The 23562-nt window shown below is 44.8% G+C and overlaps 1 protein-coding gene across 3 annotated transcripts in view; it reads left to right on the top strand.

The window, feature by feature from the left end:
* LOC134949323 (cytochrome P450 2H2-like) overlaps positions 1 to 22094 on the top strand; it is a 67119-nt gene extending 45025 nt beyond the window's left edge. For all 3 annotated transcript variants that reach the window (XM_063937818.1, XM_063937819.1, XM_063937820.1), the window contains exons 7-9: positions 18689 to 18876; positions 20133 to 20274; positions 21025 to 22094. In XM_063937818.1, coding sequence (XP_063793888.1) covers positions 18689 to 18876; positions 20133 to 20274; positions 21025 to 21206 — 512 coding nt within the window. In that variant the 3' untranslated portion in view covers positions 21207 to 22094. The remainder of the gene's footprint in view (positions 1 to 18688; positions 18877 to 20132; positions 20275 to 21024) is intronic.
* The last annotated feature ends 1468 nt before the right edge of the window (positions 22095 to 23562 follow it).

Genomic DNA, 23562 nt, shown 5'->3' with positions numbered 1-23562 from the left:
TATGATCTGGAAACAAATTCAAAGGTTTTCTGAATACCCGCGTGTACGGCAAAGCGAGAGGAATGCGCCCATTGCAAGAGCTTCCTTCTGAGAGCCGGTTTTACGAGGCTTATCCCTGGTGGGGGCATAGAGTTCCCTCTTATGGTGGAGAATGACACTGGATCAATAATGGGATGCTTACCAGTAGATTCAGACACGTCAAGTCAGAGTGCCCATCTGGCTTGACGAGGATTAAGGAATTGGGCGGCTTTTAAATACAAGAGATTCTTGTGGTCTGTCAGAATAGTGGTAGTATGAGAAGCTCCCTCCAGTAGATATCTCCATTCTTCTAGAGCGAGCTTGATAGCTAGAAGTTCTTGATCACCAATGGCGTAATTGCGCTCAGCAGGGGAGAACTTCCATGGGAAGAAGCTACAGGGATGTAAGTGGCCATCATCGGCTCTTTGAGACAGAACTGTGCCCACTCCAATAGAAGAAGAGGGCAAGCTGGTATCTGGCTGTTTCAGAACTGGAGCAGAGACAAACTTTTGTTTCAGTAGATAGAAAGCTTGAGTAGCTTCTTCCGACCACTTGGACTGATTGGCACCTTGCCTGGTAAGGGCAGTGACAGGCGCCACAATGGTAGAAAAGTCCTGAAGGAACTTCCTGTAATAATTGACGAACCCCAGGAATCTCTGAACACCCTTGAATGACGTTAAAATCAGCCAATCACGAATAGCCTGGAGTTTCTCAGGATCATCTGTAGTCCAGAACTGGACACAATGTAACCTAGAAACTGAATAAATATGACCTCGAAGACACTTTTCTCCAATAGAGATTATTGGCACGGAGACGAGACAGGACCTCTTTGACCCAGTAGCGATGTTCCTCTAAATCATTAGCAAAGATGAGAATATCATCAAGTTAGACCACAACATGGCCCTCATTCCGAGCTGTTTGCTCTGTAATTTTCTTCGCATCGCAGCGATTTTCCTCTAATTGCGCATGCGCAATGTTCGCACTGCGACTGCACCAAGTAAACTTGTTAGGAAGATTGGTATTTTACTCACGGCATTACAAGGTTTTTTCTTCGTTCTGGAGATCGGAGTGTGATTGACAAGAAGTGGGTGTTTCTGGAAGGAAACTGGCCGTTTTATGGGAGTGTGTGAAAAAACGCTACCGTTTCTGGGAAAAACGCGGGAGTGGCTGGAGAAACGGAGGAGTGTCTGGGTGAACGCTGGGTGTGTTTGTGACGTCAAACCAGGAACAACAAGCACTGAACTGATCGCACTGGAAAAGTAAGTCTCGAGCTACTCAGAAACTGCACAGAGATGTCTATTCGCAATATTGCAAATCTTTCGTTCGCAATTTTGCTAAGCTAAGATTCACTCCCAGTAGTCGGCTGCTTAGCGTGTGCAATGCTGCTAAAAGCAGCTTGCGAGAGAACAACTCGGAATGAGGGCCCATGTCGGTAAAGTATATCTCGGAAATTTTCATTCACAAAGTGTTGAAATATCGCTGGAGCGTTGCTAAGTCCGAAAGGCATGACGAGGTACTTGTAATGTCCATCATGGGTGTTAAATGTGATCTTCCACTCGTCACCCTTCTGGTCCGGATAAGGTTGTACGCACCCCTCAGGTCTAACTTAGAAAAGATGGTGGCTCCACTGACACGGTCAAACAGCTAGGTGATAAGGGGCAGAGGGTACTGTTTTTTCACAGTGATATTGTTCAACCCATGGTAGTCAATACAGGGTCGCAGACCACCGTATTTCTTCTTCATGAAGAAGAAGGCTGCGCCAGCTGGAGCGGAGGAAGGCCGGATAAACCCTTTGGCAAGGTTCTCTTTGATATATTCCTCCATCGAGTGTGTCTCTGAAAGCGACAATGGATAAGTGCACCCCCGAGGTGGAGTCTTCCCTGGAATGAGATCAATAGGACAATCCCACTCCCTGTGAGGGGGAAGGATATTTGCGGAGGACTTACGAAATACATCAGTGAAATCTTGGTATGGTAGAGGTGGAACATCTGAAGACTTGGAAGAAGATGTGCAAAACTGGAAGTACCTTCTGAAGACAGGTCTCTGAGCAGGAAGGACTCCATGCCAGGATATGCGTAGTTCTCCAATCAATTTGAGGATTATGGAGACGAATCCATGTAAGACTTAGAACCACAGGTTGCATGGCTTTTGGAATAACCAAGAATGAGATCAGTTCAGAGTGAAGAGCTCCTACCTTCAGATGGATAGGCAGGGTCTTGGAGTTAATGACTGCATCCGAAATCCTGCTGCCAACCATGGCAGTCAAGAATATGGAAGACTAAAGTCTATCAGTGGGTAGAGACCATCGCTTAATGAATTCCTCAGTCATAAAGTTCCAAGCTGCTCCAGAGTCCAGCAGATCAATGAGGTTCCTGAAGCACTGAGACACCTGAAGCGAAACTGAAAGATTACAATCACATGAAGATGGAGAGGAGTTCACTACTCCTAGCCGGGCCTCTATTTGACTGGCTTGAATTTGGAGTTCACTGACGCTTTGGACAAGCATTGATGACATGAGAAGGAGCATCACAATATAGACATTCTCTACATTCTGCTGGCGACAGTAGAAAGTGATTCATCTGCATGGGCTCATCTTTGGGTGGCGATAGCTGACGAGAAAGAGTAACAGTAGAAGTCTTAGGAAGTGTGGACCTTCCTTGCTCAATCACCCTTTTATGGAATCGGAGATCGACTTTGGTGCAGAGAGATATGAGCTCATCTAGTTTTGGAGGTAAGTCTCTAGTAGTAAGCTCACCCTTGATTCGTTCTGATAACCCATGCCAAAAGGTTGCATAGAGAGCATCATCATTCCAGGAAAGTTCAGACACTAGGATCTGGAATTGTACCAGATATTGACTAACTGTCTGTGTCCCCTGACGTAGCTGAAGTAGATCAATGGAGGCAGATGTCACACGTCCTGGTTCGTCAAAGATGCGCCTAAAGGTTCCCACAAAATCTGCATATGAAGAGAGCAGGGCATCAGAGGTGATGCCCAATCCAGTGCGGAGCCACTGGGGAGGGAGATGATGTAGGCAACCTTAGTGCGGTCAGTTGGGAAATTGGCAGGCTGTAACGCAAAGTGTGTTTCAGACTGATTTAGAAAACCATGACAGGCTTTAGGGGAACCATCGAACTTGGCTGGTGTCAGCAAATGGAGACGAGGAGCAGCAACGGGAATGGCGGGTGGGGTTACCAGCAGAGGTACTGTAGTCAGAACACTGGATGCCCCTGAATCACGGAGGGTTGCTTGAATTCCATCCAGCCGGGTGGAAAGGTCCTGGGGACCCTGTGCAGCCTCCTGATGTTCTAAGCAGGCTGCGAGATGTTGTATCGGGTTAGTTGCTTGGGCCTGGGGAAGCCTCAGATGTAGGGGCTGGTGTGTAGGTAAACCGGGGAGGTAGTATTGGGTTCCTAGACATACAGGAGATCTAGTACCATTTGCCTGAAGGCGTGACCATGACAACGAAGTTGTAAAAAGATAAAGTCAGTTTTATTGAACACACAGCTTTAGACACCATGGATATACAATAACGTCACAGTAGGTGTGCAGTGATAAATTACAGTACAGTTCCCAGAAGCGCAGAGCTAATTAGTGCTGTGGCGTGCAGAACAGAATGTTACAGAGTCCTTGCCAGAACTGGAGATGGTAAGTCCGTATGCCACAGCTAACCGCTGAGGAGAGATATGAACTGGTACTGCCCAGCAGATGGTATACAGAGGCTGGAGCAACACAGATGCACAGAAGTAGATGGTACTTGGTATAATTGCAGAGAGTGCCGGATGGAACCAGTATGAATGAAAGGTGTGCAGAACTCACCACTGTAGTTTAGAGTCCGATGGTGAGCATCGATAGATGCTGTGGTTTGATGGTAGAATGGTCACAGATGCAGGCGATATGGGAATACCGCTGATAACGTTGAAATAAACTGAAGAAACTATGAAACACCGCTTGCAGAATACCAGAGACTCAGGAGCACTGTGGAAAGCCGGTAGGCCATGGTAATGTACACTGTGAAGTATGGAGAGCGGTGCTGCAGAAAGGAGAAGTTGAAAATGATACCAGGACACCACTGGAGGCTGGAAGCAAAGCAGGACCAACGCTGTGAGCAGGAAGCCGGCGTCTGATTGTAGAGAGTAACCAGGAGCAATGCTGGAACACTGCAGAAGTCAGGCTGCACCGCAGGATGGAAACAGGTGCGGGTCTCTTAGTGAAGCTGAATCACAGGAGCTGGAATACCTGGAGAAACAAGCAGTGGAATCCACAAGCAGGAGAGACATGTGTACAGGTTAGACAACCAAAGCACTGACGATTATCAGGAGCAGGATATTTATACCAGCTGGGAAGCAGGCATTGGCTGGATAATTAGGCAGAGTCCAGAGTGCAGCAGAATGACATGTGATGAGAAAAAACATGGCTGCACCCATGTTTGTATTTGGAGGGAATATCTGTTTATTCCATGTGTAATGGCGGCGGAGGCCGCGGAGGGCAGGAGACGCCAATCTTTAAAACAGTGCAACTAAACTGTAAGGCTGCCATGACAGCGCTACGGGATCACAGGGAAGAGACTTCCCTGTTATGATGATATACAGCACTCTGCACGCAGACAGCGCAGATGGAATCCTGCTTTGGAATGTTGGGCCAGTCTCAGGAGACACTTGGAAGGTAAATAAGGATGTCTAATTACCCGGATTGTGACAGATACACTTGTACCTGCATCTGCCTTGCCTGCTGAGCTAAATCATTATGCATACAAGCCATCCCGAACCAGATCATAAGAGGATAATACAGCTTTAAAACATGGTATGAGTGTCCTCAAGATTGCTGCTTTATTACATGATAACTAATCAGCACTTCCACAGTGTACTACACAATTTTATTACTGTATCACTTTAACCTTTTTTTCTTTAAAATTATATCCATTCGATCCTACTCATGCACCAGCACTGAGGATCTGCAAAACAAAGTGACAAACATGTAGCACAGTCAGCATCATACTAGCAGTCTGTCACATGTTATACATTAGTATATTAAGCAATATGAGCACATTGTCAACTACAATATTATTTTAAGTTTGTAGGACAGGGGTGGGGAACCTCAGGCCCGCAGGCCGTATAAGGCCTGCAAAGCCACTTGATCGGGCCCTCCCAGGTTCACCTAACCAAGGGAGATGCCGGGCGCCCGCTGAGATTTTGTTACTAGCGGGCGCCTGGCTTCTTCCCCTCAGCAGCAGCCAGAGGCAGGAGCTCACTCCTGAGCTACGGCTTCTGGCTCTGGCCGTGTGCTTGTGTGCCTGTGCGGTGCTATGGGAGAGATGTCATGACATCTCTCCCATAGTTTTGGGGAGCGGGCAGCCAGGCAGAGGGCAAGGGTCTGGAAGCAGGAGTGTGGCTGATGAGTATTGTGTTTTTTTTTTCTTTTAATGTGTGTGTGTAAGCGGTGCAACTAGGGGTCATATCTAATGGGGGCAGGCTAATTTTTAAGTTGATAATTTTTGTATGGCCCTCAAAGGATTTTATAAATATCCAAATCGCCCTTGGTAGAAAAAAGGTTCCCCACCCCTGATGTAGGAGAATACATTTACTGAATCATGTTTAACATATCTAACGTATTCTGACCCAATGCGACAGAAACAACAGTAATGGTATACAGACTCATATGCAATAGGCACTTATCTAACTATTCATACTCAAAACAGTAGATAGAGATGTAGTGCTGTAAAGCCTATACTCAGTAGAGTGGGATACAGGGAGACTCACCTCACTTCCAGGATCGATCAATATGTTAGCGAACGCTGAGTGGATCCAGACGCTACTAGTGTACACTGCCGTTCCATGAACCTATAGTGAACAAAGACGCACCGGTCACACAGCCACCTATGCTGTGACCATGCCCTCAGTGAACTCAGATGCACTGATCATGCAGCCACCTATGCAGAGCCGTAACTAGGTATGTGCGCGGTGTGCCTTGCACACAGCGCAGGATGAGCTGGGGCGCAAACAGCCGCCACCAAAATTTATATTACACAGTGACTGTCAGCTCTGCTTCCACTACAAGCAAGAGCTTTCAGTGCAGATGCGGAAGCCGCGAGCAGTGCACGCGCCTCCACCACCCCACACCATATGGTAATCATCACCGCTTTCCCCCCCAATGCCCCGGAGCATATATTGTGTAATCGCAGCAGCACGGAAAGTAGAGATGAGCGGGTTCGGATTCTTTGAATCCGAACCCGCACGAACTTCACTTTTTTTTTCACGGGTCCGAGCGACTCGGATCTTCCCGCCTTGCTCGGTTAACCCGAGCGCGCCCGAACGTCATCATGACGCTGTCGGATTCTCGCGAGACTCGGATTCTATATAAGGAGCCGCGCGTCGCCGCCATTTTCACACGTGCATTGAGATTGATAGGGAGAGGACGTGGCTGGCGTCCTCTCCATTAGAATAGATTAGAAGAGAGAGAGAGAGAGAGAGATTGTGCAGACAGAGTTTACCACAGTGACCAGTGCAGTTGTTGTTAAGTTAACTTTTATTTAATATATCCGTTCTCTGCTATATCCGTTCTCTGCCTGAAAAAAACGATACACAGCAGTCACACAGTGTGACTCAGTCTGTGTGCACTCAGCTCAGCCCAGTGTGCTGCACATCAATGTATAAAAGCTTATAATAATTGTGGGGGAGACTGGGGAGCACTGCAGGTTGTTATAGCAGGAGCCAGGAGTACATAATATTATATTAATTTAAAATTAAACAGTGCACACTTTTGCTGCAGGAGTGCCACTGCCAGTGTGACTAGTGGTGACCAGTGCCTGACCACCAGTATAGTAGTATATTGTTGTATACTATCTCTTTATCAACCAGTCTATATTAGCAGCAGACACAGTACAGTGCGGTAGTTCACGGCTGTGGCTACCTCTGTGTCGGCAGTCGGCACTCGGCAGGCAGTCCGTCCATCCATAATTGTATAATTATATACCACCTAACCGTGGTATTTTTTTTTCTTTCTTTATACCGTCGTCATAGTCATACTAGTTGTTACGAGTATACTACTATCTCTTTATCAACCAGTGTACAGTGCGGTAGTTCACGGCTGTGGCTACCTCTGTGTCGGCAGTCGGCAGGCAGTCCGTCCATCCATAATTGTATTATTATAATATATACCACCTAACCGTGGTTTTTTTTTCATTCTTTATACCGTCATAGTGTCATACTAGTTGTTACGAGTATACTACTATCTCTTTATCAACCAGTGTACAGTGCGGTAGTTCACGGCTGTGGCTACCTCTGTGTCGGCAGTCGGCAGGCAGTCCGTCCATCCATAATTGTATTATAATATATACCACCTAACCGTGGTTTTTTTTTCATTCTTTATACCGTCATAGTGTCATACTAGTTGTTACGAGTATACTACTATCTCTTTATCAACCAGTGTACAGTGCGGTAGTTCACGGCTGTGGCTACCTCTGTGTCGGCAGTCGGCAGGCAGTCCGTCCATCCATAATTGTATTATAATATATACCACCTAACCGTGGTTTTTTTTTCATTCTTTATACCGTCATAGTCAGTCATACTAGTTGTTACGAGTATACTACTATCTCTTTATCAACCAGTGTACAGTGCGGTAGTTCACGGCTGTGGCTACCTCTGTGTCGGCACTCGGCAGGCAGTCCGTCCATCCATAATTGTATTATAATATATACCACCTAACCGTGGTTTTTTTTTCATTCTTTATACCGTCATAGTGTCATACTAGTTGTTACGAGTATACTACTATCTCTTTATCAACCAGTGTACAGTGCGGTAGTTCACGGCTGTGGCTACCTCTGTGTCGGCAGTCGGCAGGCAGTCCGTCCATCCATAATTGTATTATTATAATATATACCACCTAACCGTGGTTTTTTTTTCATTCTTTATACCGTCATAGTGTCATACTAGTTGTTACGAGTATACTACTATCTCTTTATCAACCAGTGTACAGTGCGGTAGTTCACGGCTGTGGCTACCTCTGTGTCGGCAGTCGGCAGGCAGTCCGTCCATCCATAATTGTATTATAATATATACCACCTAACCGTGGTTTTTTTTTCATTCTTTATACCGTCATAGTCAGTCATACTAGTTGTTACGAGTATACTACTATCTCTTTATCAACCAGTGTACAGTGCGGTAGTTCACGGCTGTGGCTACCTCTGTGTCGGAACTCGGCAGGCAGTCCGTCCATCCATAATTGTATTACAATATATACCACCTAACCGTGGTTTTTTTTTCATTCTTTATACCGTCATAGTCAGTCATACTAGTTGTTATGAGTATACTACTATCTCTTTATCAACCAGTGTACAGTGCGGTAGTTCACGGCTGTGGCTACCTCTGTGTCGGAACTCGGCAGGCAGTCCGTCCATCCATAATTGTATTATTATAATATATACCACCTAACCGTGGTTTTTTTTTCATTCTTTATACCGTCATAGTGTCATACTAGTTGTTACGAGTATACTACTATCTCTTTATCAACCAGTGTACAGTGCGGTAGTTCACGGCTGTGGCTACCTCTGTGTCGGCACTCGGCAGGCAGTCCGTCCATCCATAATTGTATTACAATATATACCACCTAACCGTGGTTTTTTTATACCACCTAACCGTGGCAGTCCGTCCATAATTGTATACTAGTATCCAATCCATCTCCATTGTTTACCTGAGGTGCCTTTTAGTTCTGCCTATAAAATATGGAGAACAAAAAAGTTGAGGTTCCAAAATTAGGGAAAGATCAAGATCCACTTCCACCTCGTGCTGAAGCTGCTGCCACTAGTCATGGCCGAGACGATGAAATGCCAGCAACGTCGTCTGCCAAGGCCGATGCCCAATGTCATAGTACAGAGCATGTCAAATCCAAAACACCAAATATCAGAAAAAAAAGGACTCCAAAACCTAAAATAAAATTGTCGGAGGAGAAGCGTAAACTTGCCAATATGCCATTTACCACACGGAGTGGCAAGGAACGGCTGAGGCCCTGGCCTATGTTCATGGCTAGTGGTTCAGCTTCACATGAGGATGGAAGCACTCAGCCTCTCGCTAGAAAACTGAAAAGACTCAAGCTGGCAAAAGCACCGCAAAGAACTGTGCGTTCTTTGAAATCCCAAATCCACAAGGAGAGTCCAATTGTGTCGTTTGCGATGCCTGACCTTCCCAACACTGGACGTGAAGAGCATGCGCCTTCCACTATTTGCATGCCCCCTGCAAGTGCTGGAAGGAGCACCCGCAGTCCAGTTCCTGATAGTCAGATTGAAGATGTCAGTGTTGAAGTACACCAGGATGAGGAGGATATGGGTGTTGCTGGCGCTGGGGAGGAAATTGACCAGAAGGATTCTGATGGTGAGGTGGTTTGTTTAAGTCAGGCACCCGGGGAGACACCTGTTGTCCGTGGGAGGAATATGGCCGTTGACATGCCAGGTGAAAATACCAAAAAAATCAGCTCTTCGGTGTGGAGGTATTTCACCAGAAATGCGGACAACAGGTGTCAAGCCGTGTGTTCCCTTTGTCAAGCTGTAATAAGTAGGGGTAAGGACGTTAACCACCTCGGAACATCCTCCCTTATACGTCACCTGCAGCGCATTCATAATAAGTCAGTGACAAGTTCAAAAACTTTGGGTGACAGCGGAAGCAGTCCACTGACCAGTAAATCCCTTCCTCTTGTAACCAAGCTCACGCAAACCACCCCACCAACTCCCTCAGTGTCAATTTCCTCCTTCCCCAGGAATGCCAATAGTCCTGCAGGCCATGTCACTGGCAAGTCTGACGAGTCCTCTCCTGCCTGGGATTCCTCCGATGCATCCTTGCGTGTAACGCCTACTGCTGCTGGCGCTGCTGTTGTTGCCGCTGGGAGTCGATGGTCATCCCAGAGGGGAAGTCGTAAGCCCACTTGTACTACTTCCAGTAAGCAATTGACTGTTCAACAGTCCTTTGCGAGGAAGATGAAATATCACAGCAGTCATCCTACTGCAAAGCGGATAACTGAGTCCTTGACAACTATGTTGGTGTTAGACGTGCGTCCGGTATCCGCCGTTAGTTCACAGGGAACTAGACAATTTATTGAGGCAGTGTGCCCCCGTTACCAAATACCATCTAGGTTCCACTTCTCTAGGCAGGCGATACCGAGAATGTACACGGACGTCAGAAAAAGACTCACCAGTGTCCTAAAAAATGCAGTTGTACCCAATGTCCACTTAACCACGGACATGTGGACAAGTGGAGCAGGGCAGGGTCAGGACTATATGACTGTGACAGCCCACTGGGTAGATGTATGGACTCCCGCCGCAAGAACAGCAGCGGCGGCACCAGTAGCAGCATCTCGCAAACGCCAACTCTTTCCTAGGCAGGCTACGCTTTGTATCACCGCTTTCCAGAATACGCACACAGCTGAAAACCTCTTACGGCAACTGAGGAAGATCATCGCGGAATGGCTTACCCCAATTGGACTCTCCTGTGGATTTGTGGCATCGGACAACGCCAGCAATATTGTGTGTGCATTAAATATGGGCAAATTCCAGCACGTCCCATGTTTTGCACATACCTTGAATTTGGTGGTGCAGAATTTTTTAAAAAACGACAGGGGTGTGCAAGAGATGCTGTCGGTGGCCAGAAGAATTGCGGGACACTTTCGGCGTACAGGCACCACGTACAGAAGACTGGAGCACCACCAAAAACTACTGAACCTGCCCTGCCATCATCTGAAGCAAGAAGTGGTAACGAGGTGGAATTCAACCCTCTATATGCTTCAGAGGTTGGAGGAGCAGCAAAAGGCCATTCAAGCCTATACAATTGAGCACGATATAGGAGATGGAATGCACCTGTCTCAAGTGCAGTGGAGAATGATTTCAACGTTGTGCAAGGTTCTGATGCCCTTTGAACTTGCCACACGTGAAGTCAGTTCAGACACTGCCAGCCTGAGTCAGGTCATTCCCCTCATCAGGCTTTTGCAGAAGAAGCTGGAGGCATTGAAGAAGGAGCTAACACGGAGCGATTCCGCTAGGCATGTGGGACTTGTGGATGCAGCCCTTAATTCGCTTAACAAGGATTCACGGGTGGTCAATCTGTTGAAATCAGAGCACTACATTTTGGCCACCGTGCTCGATCCTAGATTTAAAGCCTACCTTGGATCTCTCTTTCCGGCAGACACAGGTCTGCTGGGGTTGAAAGACCTGCTGGTGACAAAATTGTCAAGTCAAGCGGAACGCGACCTGTCAACATCTCCTCCTTCACATTCTCCCGCAACTGGGGGTGCGAGGAAAAGGCTCAGAATTCCGAGCCCACCCGCTGGCGGTGATGCAGGGCAGTCTGGAGCGACTGCTGATGCTGACATCTGGTCCGGACTGAAGGACCTGACAACGATTACGGACATGTCGTCTACTGTCACTGCATATGATTCTCTCAACATTGATAGAATGGTGGAGGATTATATGAGTGACCGCATCCAAGTAGGCACGTCACACAGTCCGTACTTATACTGGCAGGAAAAAGAGGCAATTTGGAGGCCCTTGCACAAACTGGCTTTATTCTACCTAAGTTGCCCTCCCACAAGTGTGTACTCCGAAAGAGTGTTTAGTGCCGCCGCTCACCTTGTCAGCAATCGGCGTACGAGGTTACATCCAGAAAATGTGGAGAAGATGATGTTCATTAAAATGAATTATAATCAATTCCTCCGCGGAGACATTGACCAGCAGCAATTGCCTCCACAAAGTACACAGGGAGCTGAGATGGTGGATTCCAGTGGGGACGAATTGATAATCTGTGAGGAGGGGGATGTACACGGTGATATATCGGAGGGTGAAGATGAGGTGGACATCTTGCCTCTGTAGAGCCAGTTTGTGCAAGGAGAGATTAATTGCTTCTTTTTTGGGGGGGGTCCAAACCAACCCGTCATATCAGTCACAGTTGTGTGGCAGACCCTGTCACTGAAATGATGGGTTGGTTAAAGTGTGCATGTCCTGTTTTGTTTATACAACATAAGGGTGGGTGGGAGGGCCCAAGGATAATTCCATCTTGCACCTCTTTTTTCTTTTCTTTTTCTTTGCATCATGTGCTGATTGGGGAGGGTTTTTTGGAAGGGACATCCTGCGTGACACTGCAGTGCCACTCCTAGATGGGCCCGGTGTTTGTGTCGGCCACTAGGGTCGCTAATCTTACTCACACAGCTACCTCATTGCGCCTCTTTTTTTCTTTGCGTCATGTGCTGTTTGGGGAGGGTTTTTTGGAAGGGACATCCTGCGTGACACTGCAGTGCCACTCCTAGATGTGCCCGGTGTTTGTGTCGGCCACTAGGGTCGCTAATCTTACTCACACAGTCAGCTACCTCATTGCGCCTCTTTTTTTCTTTGCGTCATGTGCTGTTTGGGGAGGGTTTTTTGGAAGGGCCATCCTGCGTGACACTGCAGTGCCACTCCTAGATGGGCCCGGTGTTTGTGTCGGCCACTAGGGTCGCTAATCTTACTCACACAGCTACCTCATTGCGCCTCTTTTTTTCTTTGCGTCATGTGCTGTTTGGGGAGGGTTTTTTGGAAGGGACATCCTGCGTGACACTGCAGTGCCACTCCTAGATGGGCCCGGTGTTTGTGTCGGCCACTAGGGTCGCTTATCTTACTCACACAGCGACCTCGGTGCAAATTTTAGGACTAAAAATAATATTGTGTGGTGTGAGGTATTCAGAATAGACTGAAAATGAGTGTAAATTATGGTTTTTGAGGTTAATAATACTTTGGGATCAAAATGACCCCCAAATTCTATGATTTAAGCTGTTTTTTAGTGTTTTTGGAAAAAAACACCCGAATCCAAAACACACCCGAATCCGACAAAAATAATTCGGTGAGGTTTTGCCAAAACGCGTTCGAACCCAAAACACGGCCGCGGAACCGAACCCAAAACCAAAACACAAAACCCGAAAAATTTCAGGCGCTCATCTCTAACGGAAAGCTGCAAGAAATGCCCGCCTCCCCGCCCCACACTGAGCCGCGCGATCGTCTCCGCCTCCTCCCCTCCCAAGCAGGAGCTTGTAGCAGAGCCGGGGGGACAGAGTTGCACAGACATGGCCCCCGCTGTTGGAAGCCGGACAGACCTTCCCGATGAAGTCCCCAGAGAGCAGCTTCGCTTCTCCAAAGTGCCGCTGTCTCTGGTTTTCTGCCGGCTACCACTCTCTCTCCCTGGTGTATGTGGGTGAGTGTTCTCTGAGTTTGGGGTGTGATGACCTGCCAGGTGGGGGTCCAGAGTGCCAGCCGCTGCTACGTCCCGGCGGCGTGGGGAGGAATGAGTGCAGACAATTGCTAGTGCTGCGGGGCAGAGTTGCTGACCTTTTCGTCAAATAGCTTTTTACTACATGCTACAGAGCAGTGCTGTGTGGCCTTGCTTCTGCGTTATCCACACCTGGATTATAAATATTATATATATGGAGCAAAGTTTATGTATAGTCCAGCTAGATAGATTATATATATATATATATATATGACAAGAATTACTCTCCCACTGCGCTATTTCAAATAAAACACTAAAATTAATTAATTATATGGCTGCCTGTATCCTCTAAGTTCCCTGTTAGGAGGAACTAAATGTGTGAAAATATGAAACGAAATAGAGGAGATGGCGCCAAGGGAGTTATATCAACGCCCTACCTAAAAACGGACCCTTACAGTACTCTCCGGATAAATTACGTCAGATAACAAATACTAACATAAAAATGTATTAAAACAACATATAAACCCGACACAAATGTTCATAAGTATACAGAGTTGATACATTTACATTTGTCGCACAATTTGAACAATCAGTTTGTAGTGATGAGGAAAAAGCGTAGATATATCACTACGATTTCCTCCTTCTCCTTATTGTAGATTCGGAGGTAACATCAGATAATAGATAGATAAATAACCCAACGCGTTTCGTCTTGTTCCAAGACTTCATCAGGGGTAAAATCTCTTCATTTCAGAACATATTGTCAGCACATAAAAGGTCATTCAAAGATGTATGAACAACGTTTCAATATTTCAATGGGACTTGATTGATACAGCGAGGACCATACCTCATATATCATCAGCTTGAGTCTGACATTCAGATATTCGAATATGGGGAAGATTCATATGTGTATAGAATCTAACTGGTTCGCAAGCATAAGGAACCTCGTCGGTCAGCAGCTTGAACCTGACACTCAGAGACTCAGGAGTGAAGGCAATTCAAATGGGTATAATGTCTAACCAATTTAGAACACGTGGTAGACCCTCCAGTGGTGCAGTGCTGACAGCCAAGTCTCTGTATAATCATACAGAGTGTCAGGTTCAAGCTGCTGACCAACGAGGTTCCTTATGCTTGCGAACCAGTTAGATTCTATACACATATGAATCTTCCCCATCTCCTCTATTTCGTTTCATATATATATATATATATAATGTGTGGATAATGCAGAGGCAAGGCCACAAAGCACTGCTCTGTAGCATGTAAAGAGCAATTTATTCCATCTTGTTGTCCAGTACTGACAAGAGGGGAGTGCCCCCTGTCTCAAGTGCTCTGGGCCTACCTAAGGCTTAATCTGGCCCTGGTTTATAGTGCAGCAGTGCGGAAACCCCGTCTTATGGTTAAAATTGCCCCCCACCCGCAGGACCCTTAAAGCAGCGCCGGGCGACTGTGCAGAATTGATCTGTGCTGCAGTGCCCGTGGAAGTTGATATCCGGCTCCTGTTCAGGACATAATATAACCGTAACATCAGCACAGCATGGGAGAGGGGGGAAGGTGGGCAAACGCAGGATATTTCAGGGAAAGGGTGGGTTATATATACAGTACACCATAGTGTCTAAAAGTAGCTCTGCCTACCATACTGTGTGAAAGGGGGCTCTAACAGCTGAATGTGTAAATGGGGAATCTGACTGCCGTAATGTGTCAACCGGGCTTCCACCTGCCGTAATGTGTAAAGGCCCATACACACTGACCGCCGAGGTGCCCGCCGGCCGACCCAGCGGTGGAAAGAGGGGAGGGGTAGACGAGTCGGCACCAACGATGAATGAGCACAGGGCCGCACATCATTCATCGTTGGTGCATACACACTGAAAAATATGAACAATATCTTTCATATCTTTCAGTGTAATCAGTAAATGTGTAGAGCCCATTAAAGGGGCTCTACACATTAAAGGGGCTCTACCTGCTGTAATGTGTAAAAGGGGGCTTAACCTGATGTAATGTGTGACAGGGGCACTACTGTTAGGTGTAATTTGAATAATGGAGACCCCTGTGCAGCGTAATATGAATTGATATTATTTTGTGGCCACGCCACTTCCCCATGTAGCCACGCCCCTATATTTTTGGTCCTGGCCCTGTTTTAAGTATGGGGGGGCGCCGATGCTGTTTCTTGCACACAGCGCTAAAATGTCTAGTTACGGCACTGCACCTATGCTGCGACCGGGTTCCCTCGTGGTAGCAATCAGTGAACACAGACGCCCTGGTCACACAGCCATCTATGCTGCGACTGGGTCACCTCGTGTCCCAGTGTAGCTGGTAGCGTCTGAGACAGAAGCGAGGAAACAGTTCATGGCGGGAGACTCGGTGGAAACTGGTCATGAACCGGGGGGAGGGGCGACCAGGAGAGCATCTGACTCCAACCCTTGGGATCACGGCCTCATGCTATTCCTGGTGCCTATGATCCCTAAGGCCTAGCGATGGAGCACCCATGGTGGCTGCGCGTCACCTACTGTTTGGTAGTCTCCTCCCAAAACAATGTGGCTGTGTCCGTACTCCATGCATGCTACGCGGAACGGATGCTTTACCTTCTTCCCATGCTCTGGCCACAGCCTGGTGACGTCTGATGGACCTGCTAGTATATCTGACACAGACGCCAGCTGAAATAGCACTGTACTCGTGGATAAGTGTTTTCGCAACCCTGTAGAGAGTTGTTTGAGTGACTCTTTCCAATATGCGTATAAGACGCTGTTTAGAAAAATCACTCAAAAAATAGTAAGACTATAAAAATAAAATAAGAAAGCTTGGGACTGCTAACAAACCAGCAGCCCTCTGACCATGGTCCGGCTCCTGCCGCACCAAACAAAAAAACTGCTTTGCCTGAGCCGGGAAGCGGGGATATATGGACGGGCCCATTGCATGCTGTGATGCCGGAAAGCTTTGACTGATTGGTGCAAATCCGCAATCGCTTCATCATATCCCACTGTTATCCTGTGGATAACCTGTGGACCCTGCCTGAGAAAATTGGCTCTTAAGCCTGATAATACTTTTAGGTTATCCAATTACAGCCCGTTTTAGAATCCATTCGCACAGCCGAACGCAAGGTGATTGACAAAAAGAGGGCATTTATGGGTGTCAACTGACCGTTTTCTGGGAGTTTTTTGGAAAATGCAGGCGTGTCTAGGTGTTTGCAGGGCGGATGTCTGATGTCAATTCTGGCACCAAAAAGACTGAAGTGATCGCAAGGGCTAAATAAGTCCAGAGTTACTCTGAAACTGAACAAATTTTTTTCGTCCCACTCAGCTGCACACGCGTTTGCACACTTGCAAAGCAAAAATACACTCCCCCGTGGGCGGTGACTATGCGTTTGCACAGCTGCTAAAATTAGCTAGCGAGCGATCAACTCAGAATGACCCCCATAGTGCGGTATCCTATTACATGCTGTGATTTACCTCATGGTAAAAATTGGCTCTTATGCCTGATAATACTACTAGGTTATCCAATTACAGACAGTTTTTACCGTGCAGTAAATCACCCATTATTGGATGATAAGTTCCTGATCCCAAGTGTTATCGGCCAGAAACATGTCTCCTGAGGCTGCTTATCTGAAATTCTGCGACATACGAGGCATAATACCCAATACATGCTGAGGTATGGGGCTAAATAGATAGCCCTGGAGGAATACAGTAAATGCGGTTATTCCCACAGCTAATTGGATAACACCCATAGTGGGAAATTCTATAGAAATGTCTGGTATTCTACAAAAATATAAAAAATTACCAATTACATTGGCCTACGTGGGCAATACACTATTATAAACGTTCTTGCTACTGTATAAAAAAATACCTGTACTGGGTCTTATTCTTCAGGACATCCTAATCTTTGCCTTTGTCGGTCTCTTGTGATGAAGCAGAGAAGCAGAGACTGAAAACATATAATTAATATTTATTTATTTATTTATTTAACAGCCTCGCAGCTGCATTTTGTACCAGCTATAAGCGCTGCAATTCTTTTGCTGGGAGACCAAGGTAGAGGGCATTGCAGTAGTCTGATCGAGATGATACAAAATGCATGTATAAATTCTGGCAGATCTTCAGAAGGAATGAATTGCTTGATTCTAGCTATGTTCCTCAGGTGAAAGAGTAAGGATTTGATTGTGGCTGATATCTGATGTTTAAGTGTCAAGCCACCATGCAGGACAACACCAAGATTCCACACATGATTAGTGGTTTGTAATTCTGAATCCTTGAGCGTAAGTCCAGTTAGTTGGCTATGCTGCAGGCTTGTCCTTTGATGGGTCGGTCCTATCATAATGACCTCTGTTTTATCTGGATTCAGTCACAGCCAACAATCCACTCCTGGAGCTCAGCTAGACAGCCATTTAAGGTTGTTATTGGGCTCTCAGTACCCGGAGCAAAGGACAGGTACAGTTGGGTATCATCTGCATAGCATTTGTAGACCAGGCCATGGCATCTGATTATTTCACCCAGTGGTAGTATCTATGCTACAAATAGCATGGGGGATCATATAGAACCTTGTGCAACATGACATGGCAGTGGCACTGGTGATGTTGAGTGGACTCCAGACGAAACTCTCTGTGACCTGCCAGTGAGAAATTATTTGAACCAGCTAAGGACTGCGCCATTCAGTCCACAGCAATTTTTCAGACGCTTAATCAGAATCAAATGGTCCATGGTATCAAAGGCTTCAGAGAGATCCAGAAGGATTAAGATGAAACTTTCACCTCTGTCTCTTGCCATCAGAAGATTATTTAAACAAACACACCAGGGGTATTTCAGTGCTATTTCTTCTCCTTAATCCTGGTTGGGAAAGATCATAAATTTTATGGGTTGTCAGGTGGGTTTCTTAGTTGATTTGCAACCACTTTCTCAATAACCTTTCTTAGAAAAGTAAGGTTTGATACTGGTCTGTAGTTGGTCCAGAAGTCAGGATCTAACTTAGGTTTTTTTAAGACGAGGTCTAACAATTGTGACCTTTTAGGGTTCAGGAAAAATTCCAGTCTGCAGGGAGCACTGAACTATTTTTGCAAATACAGGGCCAATTATGTCCATACACCCTCTTAGGAGCTTGGTTGCGGCCAGGACAAGAACACAGGTAGTGGGATGCAACATTCGGGGCTGCTGGTCAACTATGTGTATACTTTAACAACTGTCATCCTTTAACAATTCACCAGTGTAGCTCATGCTTGCATCGATGCTGCGAGTGACAACAATCCATGTTCAAGGTCCATCAGATCATGTGGTTTACCCATTATTTTGTTTGACAATGTCATTGAAATACAAAATGGTAATTGCAGATATCTGTATGCTACTGACAGTTTGGAATATTTTCAATTTAATTCATATGTGTTTTGTTCCTGATGCTTTATAAAAAATAAAAAAAAAGATAAATATTAATCATAAATGAAAGTCTTTTCATTGTTTCATAAATGTGATATTGTATATTTCAGAGAAGATCCACAAGGAAATAGACAATGTAATAGGCAGAGATCGCTTTCCATCAGTGGAGGACAGGATTAAGATGCCGTACACAGACGCTGTTATACATGAGATCCAGAGATTTGCTGATATTGTCCCTGCGGGACTGGCTCATGGAACCAGTAAAGACACAACATTCAGGGGATATCATATTCCAAAGGTAGTTTTGCCAGAGACAATGTGAAGAAATGGTTGGATAATTGAATAGCATCTATGTTAATCAATTTTACCATGGACCTCTATGTACAAAAAACTAACTGCTTTGCATGTCTCTTCTTAATCTGCATCGTAGATTCCCTACATGACCTTCGCTATCCCCTTTCTTCTCAATCCTTTGTGTCCGCGTCATGATTGTGCCAAAGTGAAAGCCTGTACTTGTAGAAACACACTCTGCACATGTCCCGTAGGCAGTGCAGAGTATGCAGACGGTGCATACAGCCAGTGTGTCTGATAGAAAATCATGTACATGCACAAATAAAATAGGTGTACAATAGAAATAAATACATATAAATAAGCTTACCTGTACCCAGGGACCAGTGATCAGTGATCTCCCTCTATGATCCGGTCAGCTGGTCTGTGCACTGTGGAGTCAACAGAAAGTGCCTGACAGCCACTTTTACTGCACCTCAGTTGACTGCACAGATCAGCTGAACGGGTCACAAAAGGAGCTCACAGATCACTAGTCACTGGGAAGTGATACTTATTTCTATTTATTGTAAATTCTACACCTATTTTCTTACTTTGTGATCAGCCTGTGGTCTATTTAAACTCAGAGGTTGATCACAGATGCTGACTCTGGGCTCTACTCTGCCTGTCAGCATGCAGGTAGTGTAGGACAGAATTAGGGGAAATGGTGAGAAGCGTGAATAATGCCATCTGAAAATGGTGATATTATTTCAAGGCTCCCTTCTGTATTTTTTTTACACGTTAACATTAGTAAATTTGACCAGATTACCTTTCCCATCAAAAGCATGGCAAATGCAATCTACTAACAAATAATATGCAATTTGAAGGGCCTGGAAGAGGTATTTATGAAAACTCCAAAAGTGCTTTTATACATTTAAGTGATACTAAAATAACATGAAAATAGTGTGTAAAAAAAACATTTCCACATGATTTTAGTAATGAATTTAAAAAAAAAAAAATATACCCATAGTATTTTTACCTCCTCCATTGTGTCATCAATAGCAAGCATTGCCTGTTCTGTGCAATTAAATGGAGTGTGCCTAAAATGGCTGCTTCACTTGGATCCTTCATGGGTAGGAGGAATACTCCTTTTAACTGATGTTCTAAAATGGCTACAACATCTTTGTAGTATATTCATGGTTTCTGTATTTCATGCAAATCTAAACCTCTAAATGATGTTCATGGTTTCTGTATTTTTTTTAAATGTACTAAAAAAACATATACCTTTAGGGTACCTTGGTGTTTCCAGTGCTGACCTCTGTCCTGAAAGACCCCAAACAGTTCAAGAACCCAAACAAGTTTGATCCGGGACACTTTCTTGATGAGAATGGTGGCTTTAAGAAGAATGATGCATTCATGCCATTTTCTGCAGGTACAAACATGTTGTACTTTATATTATTTGAGTTAACTAGTTGAAGTGTGAGTATATTACGGCTATACTTATGTTGTCTCATATATATATATATATATATATATATAAAACAAATAAACAAAATATTATATTATAATTTTATATATAATATAACATGTCACTATTAATAAGAAAAATGGAGCAAAAATGCATTGCTCACCATGTTTGAGATTTGCTAAGAGGGCAGAAGGACATATGGAAAAGGGGGAAGAGGCACAGTTTGGGTAGGGGGCACCAATACAGCTTGGGAACTTCTGAGTACCTTCATTAGTATGTAAATAGTGCAGCCAAAAGAAGCAAGAGGAGGGGCTAGAGTGTGGAAGAAAGCTGGGGTTGGATACAGAGAGAGTACAGGAAGTAGGGGTGGGCTAGACTGAAGCTCCCTGAAAAGAGTGGGGTCAAGGGCCTGCAAACTACCCATGTGTGCTTTTGGGCTCAAAGATGCTGTTTCAAAGATTTAATGCTTATTAAAGCAAAACAAATTCTATACTTATTGTACATCGCTGTCCAGTTGTTATGCATTGTTTACTTTTTACTCTACATTAGAAAAGCAAGTAATATACAGAGAGTACCATATAGACATTTGTACAGAACAGACCTTTTACAGTTTTATAAAATAATCCTAAAACTCTACTTTTCAATAATTGAAGTATGAACCATTTATCTCATCTGAGTCTGTATTACAACCAATATTTATTTTTGTCTTACTAGGAAAACGCATGTGTATGGGGGAGGGTCTGGCGCGTATGGAACTTTTCCTCTTCCTCACCACTATTCTGCAAAAATTTGCATTGAAAACCACAGTGGACAACAATAACATAAGCATAACTGCAGAACCAAAGACCAATGGTTCCCGACCTAGGCCCTATGAGATGTCTGTTGTCCCTCGCTGATCAAGTGTTACCGTAAATTACATCCAGTGACACAAAGGTTATAAACAGCACAACACAAACAAATAACAATGAATTTATATGAATAATAATGAAGTTCTTTTTTTTTTTAAACATTACATTTGTATTAAAATTATTAAGAGTAAATTGGAATACAAAAAATAAAGGGAAAAGGGGAAACAATAGGGTAGCCAGCTAGTTGTTTACATAGAAGGACGAAGCCCAAGAAAGGTGAATGAGACAGAAATGTAAAACTGACCATAAGATTAAATAAGTGGTTCTCAAACTGTATACCATGGCACCCTTGGATGCCTCAGGGCACTTGCAGGGGTGCCTTGGATTGGTCATCCAGGACCAGCTCAAATTATTTATGGTCAATGTAATAGGTAAAACCAGTGCTGGTGGCTGCCAATCATAAATTATGTGGACAAACAGAAGAAAATCTTGTCCCTCACTGCATAATTGAACCTAAGGATAACATATAAATACAATTTACTGTAATTTAATATTTATTTAAAAATTTCTCATTAAGAAACTTTTGGCCTAGGGGTGCCGTGAAAAAAATACTTATATTCTAGGGCGCCATGATTACAAAAACTTTGGGAACCACTGGATTAGATATTAGACAAAGTTATCAAGAATCTGAATGAGGAGAACATAGGACAGAAAGGTCAACTGGAATGCTGTATAATGTTGAATGACTCATCTCTTCCCTGTACTCACTCCAGTTAAACCACTTCAAATTTATAGAGGAAGGGGTAGAGAAGTATTTAGTCAAGAATAATGAAGTTCTTAACACTATAACAACAAAATTTCTGTTTCAAATGTCATGAGCACATTTACATCAAAAGCTGAATAACTTGATAAATAAAAAAATATACAACACAATCAGATTATTGTGATGTTGTTTTGTTTTCTAAAACATGTTACACTGAGTATATTTCTAACAACTTGGCCTGTCTGTATACTGTATTATATCTTCTTTGCTCTCACTGTTCTACAGCTTCCTGTATATTTGCATCCCCTGTCCAATTTGTTTAAAAGTAATTTCTGCTTGATGTTCCCCAGAAAAATAGTGTGTACACTTTAGCAAAAATATATCTTTGCTATAAAGAAGGAGATTGCCTTTAGCCTATATATATATATATATATATATATATATAAAATCTCCAAGAATAATGATGTCACTATACAGTCCTAAACAATTAAATATGAAGGTGCTAGAGAATATAGGTGATCATTCTGAGTTGTTCACTCGCTAGAATTTTTTAGCAGCCGTGTAAACGCTATGAAGAAGTGTGAACAAAGGGATCGCAGAGCGGCTGCAATTTTTTTTGTGTAGTTTTAGAGTAGCTCAATACCTACTCAGCGCTTGTGATGAATCCAGACTGTTCAGTTCCTGTTTTGACGTCACAAACGCCCAGCCATGCCTGCGTTTTTCTAGGCACGCCTGCGTTTTTTCGAACACTCCCTGAAAATGGTCAGTTGACACCCAGAAACGCCCACTTCATGTCTGCGGCCAGCAGTGCGACTGAAAATCTTTGCTAGACCCTGTGTGAAACTACATCGTTCATTGTAATAGTATGTCGCGCATGCGCATTGCATGAAGTGCCATGTTTTCTGCCTCTTCGCTGCACAGCGAACGAATGCAGCTAGCGATCAACTCGGAATGACCACCATAGTGTGTATTTCTTGCTTGGATTATTGGTGATTGAATGTGCCATTACGGTTATACCCACTTTCTTTCCCCTATAATGCACTGCCTTCCCAGTCACCCACTGTAACCCACTGTGTCACCCTTGGCCTCTCCCTGTCACCATCTACCTCACCCTGTCACCCACTGCCTCTCCCTGTCACCCACTGTGTCACCCTCTACCTCTTCCTGTCACCCACTGCCTCTTCCTGTCACCCACTGCCTCTTCCTGTCACCCACTGCATCACCCTCAACCTCACCCTGTCACCCATAGCATCTCCCTATCATCCACTGCGTCAACCTCTGCCTCTCCAGTCACCCATGGCTTCTCCCTGTCACCCACTGCCTCTCTCTGCCACTTACTGGTGCTCCCAGTGACTGCCTCTCCCTGTCACCTACTGCGTCACTGTGGCCGGAGAGACAAGCCAGCCACACGTGTAATGGCGTCTGCGGCACTGAAGGGGTTAACCCTCGTGCCCAGCGCCATGTTGCGGACTGTTTAAAAGTTTTTTAAACGATGTGTTTTAACATGTCATATGTAGTGCTCTGTGCACCATTGCAGGAAGACATGTTTAAATGTATTTATTTTATATTCAAGACAGGCTTGGCGTATATTTAAAGGGAAACACGTGTTTAAATGAAATGTATTTAAAGGAAAAAATGCAG

Source organism: Pseudophryne corroboree, chromosome 8 (assembly GCF_028390025.1).
Source record: "Pseudophryne corroboree isolate aPseCor3 chromosome 8, aPseCor3.hap2, whole genome shotgun sequence".
NCBI lineage: Eukaryota > Metazoa > Chordata > Amphibia > Anura > Myobatrachidae > Pseudophryne > Pseudophryne corroboree.
This window is presented reverse-complemented; position numbering and strand designations above follow the sequence as displayed.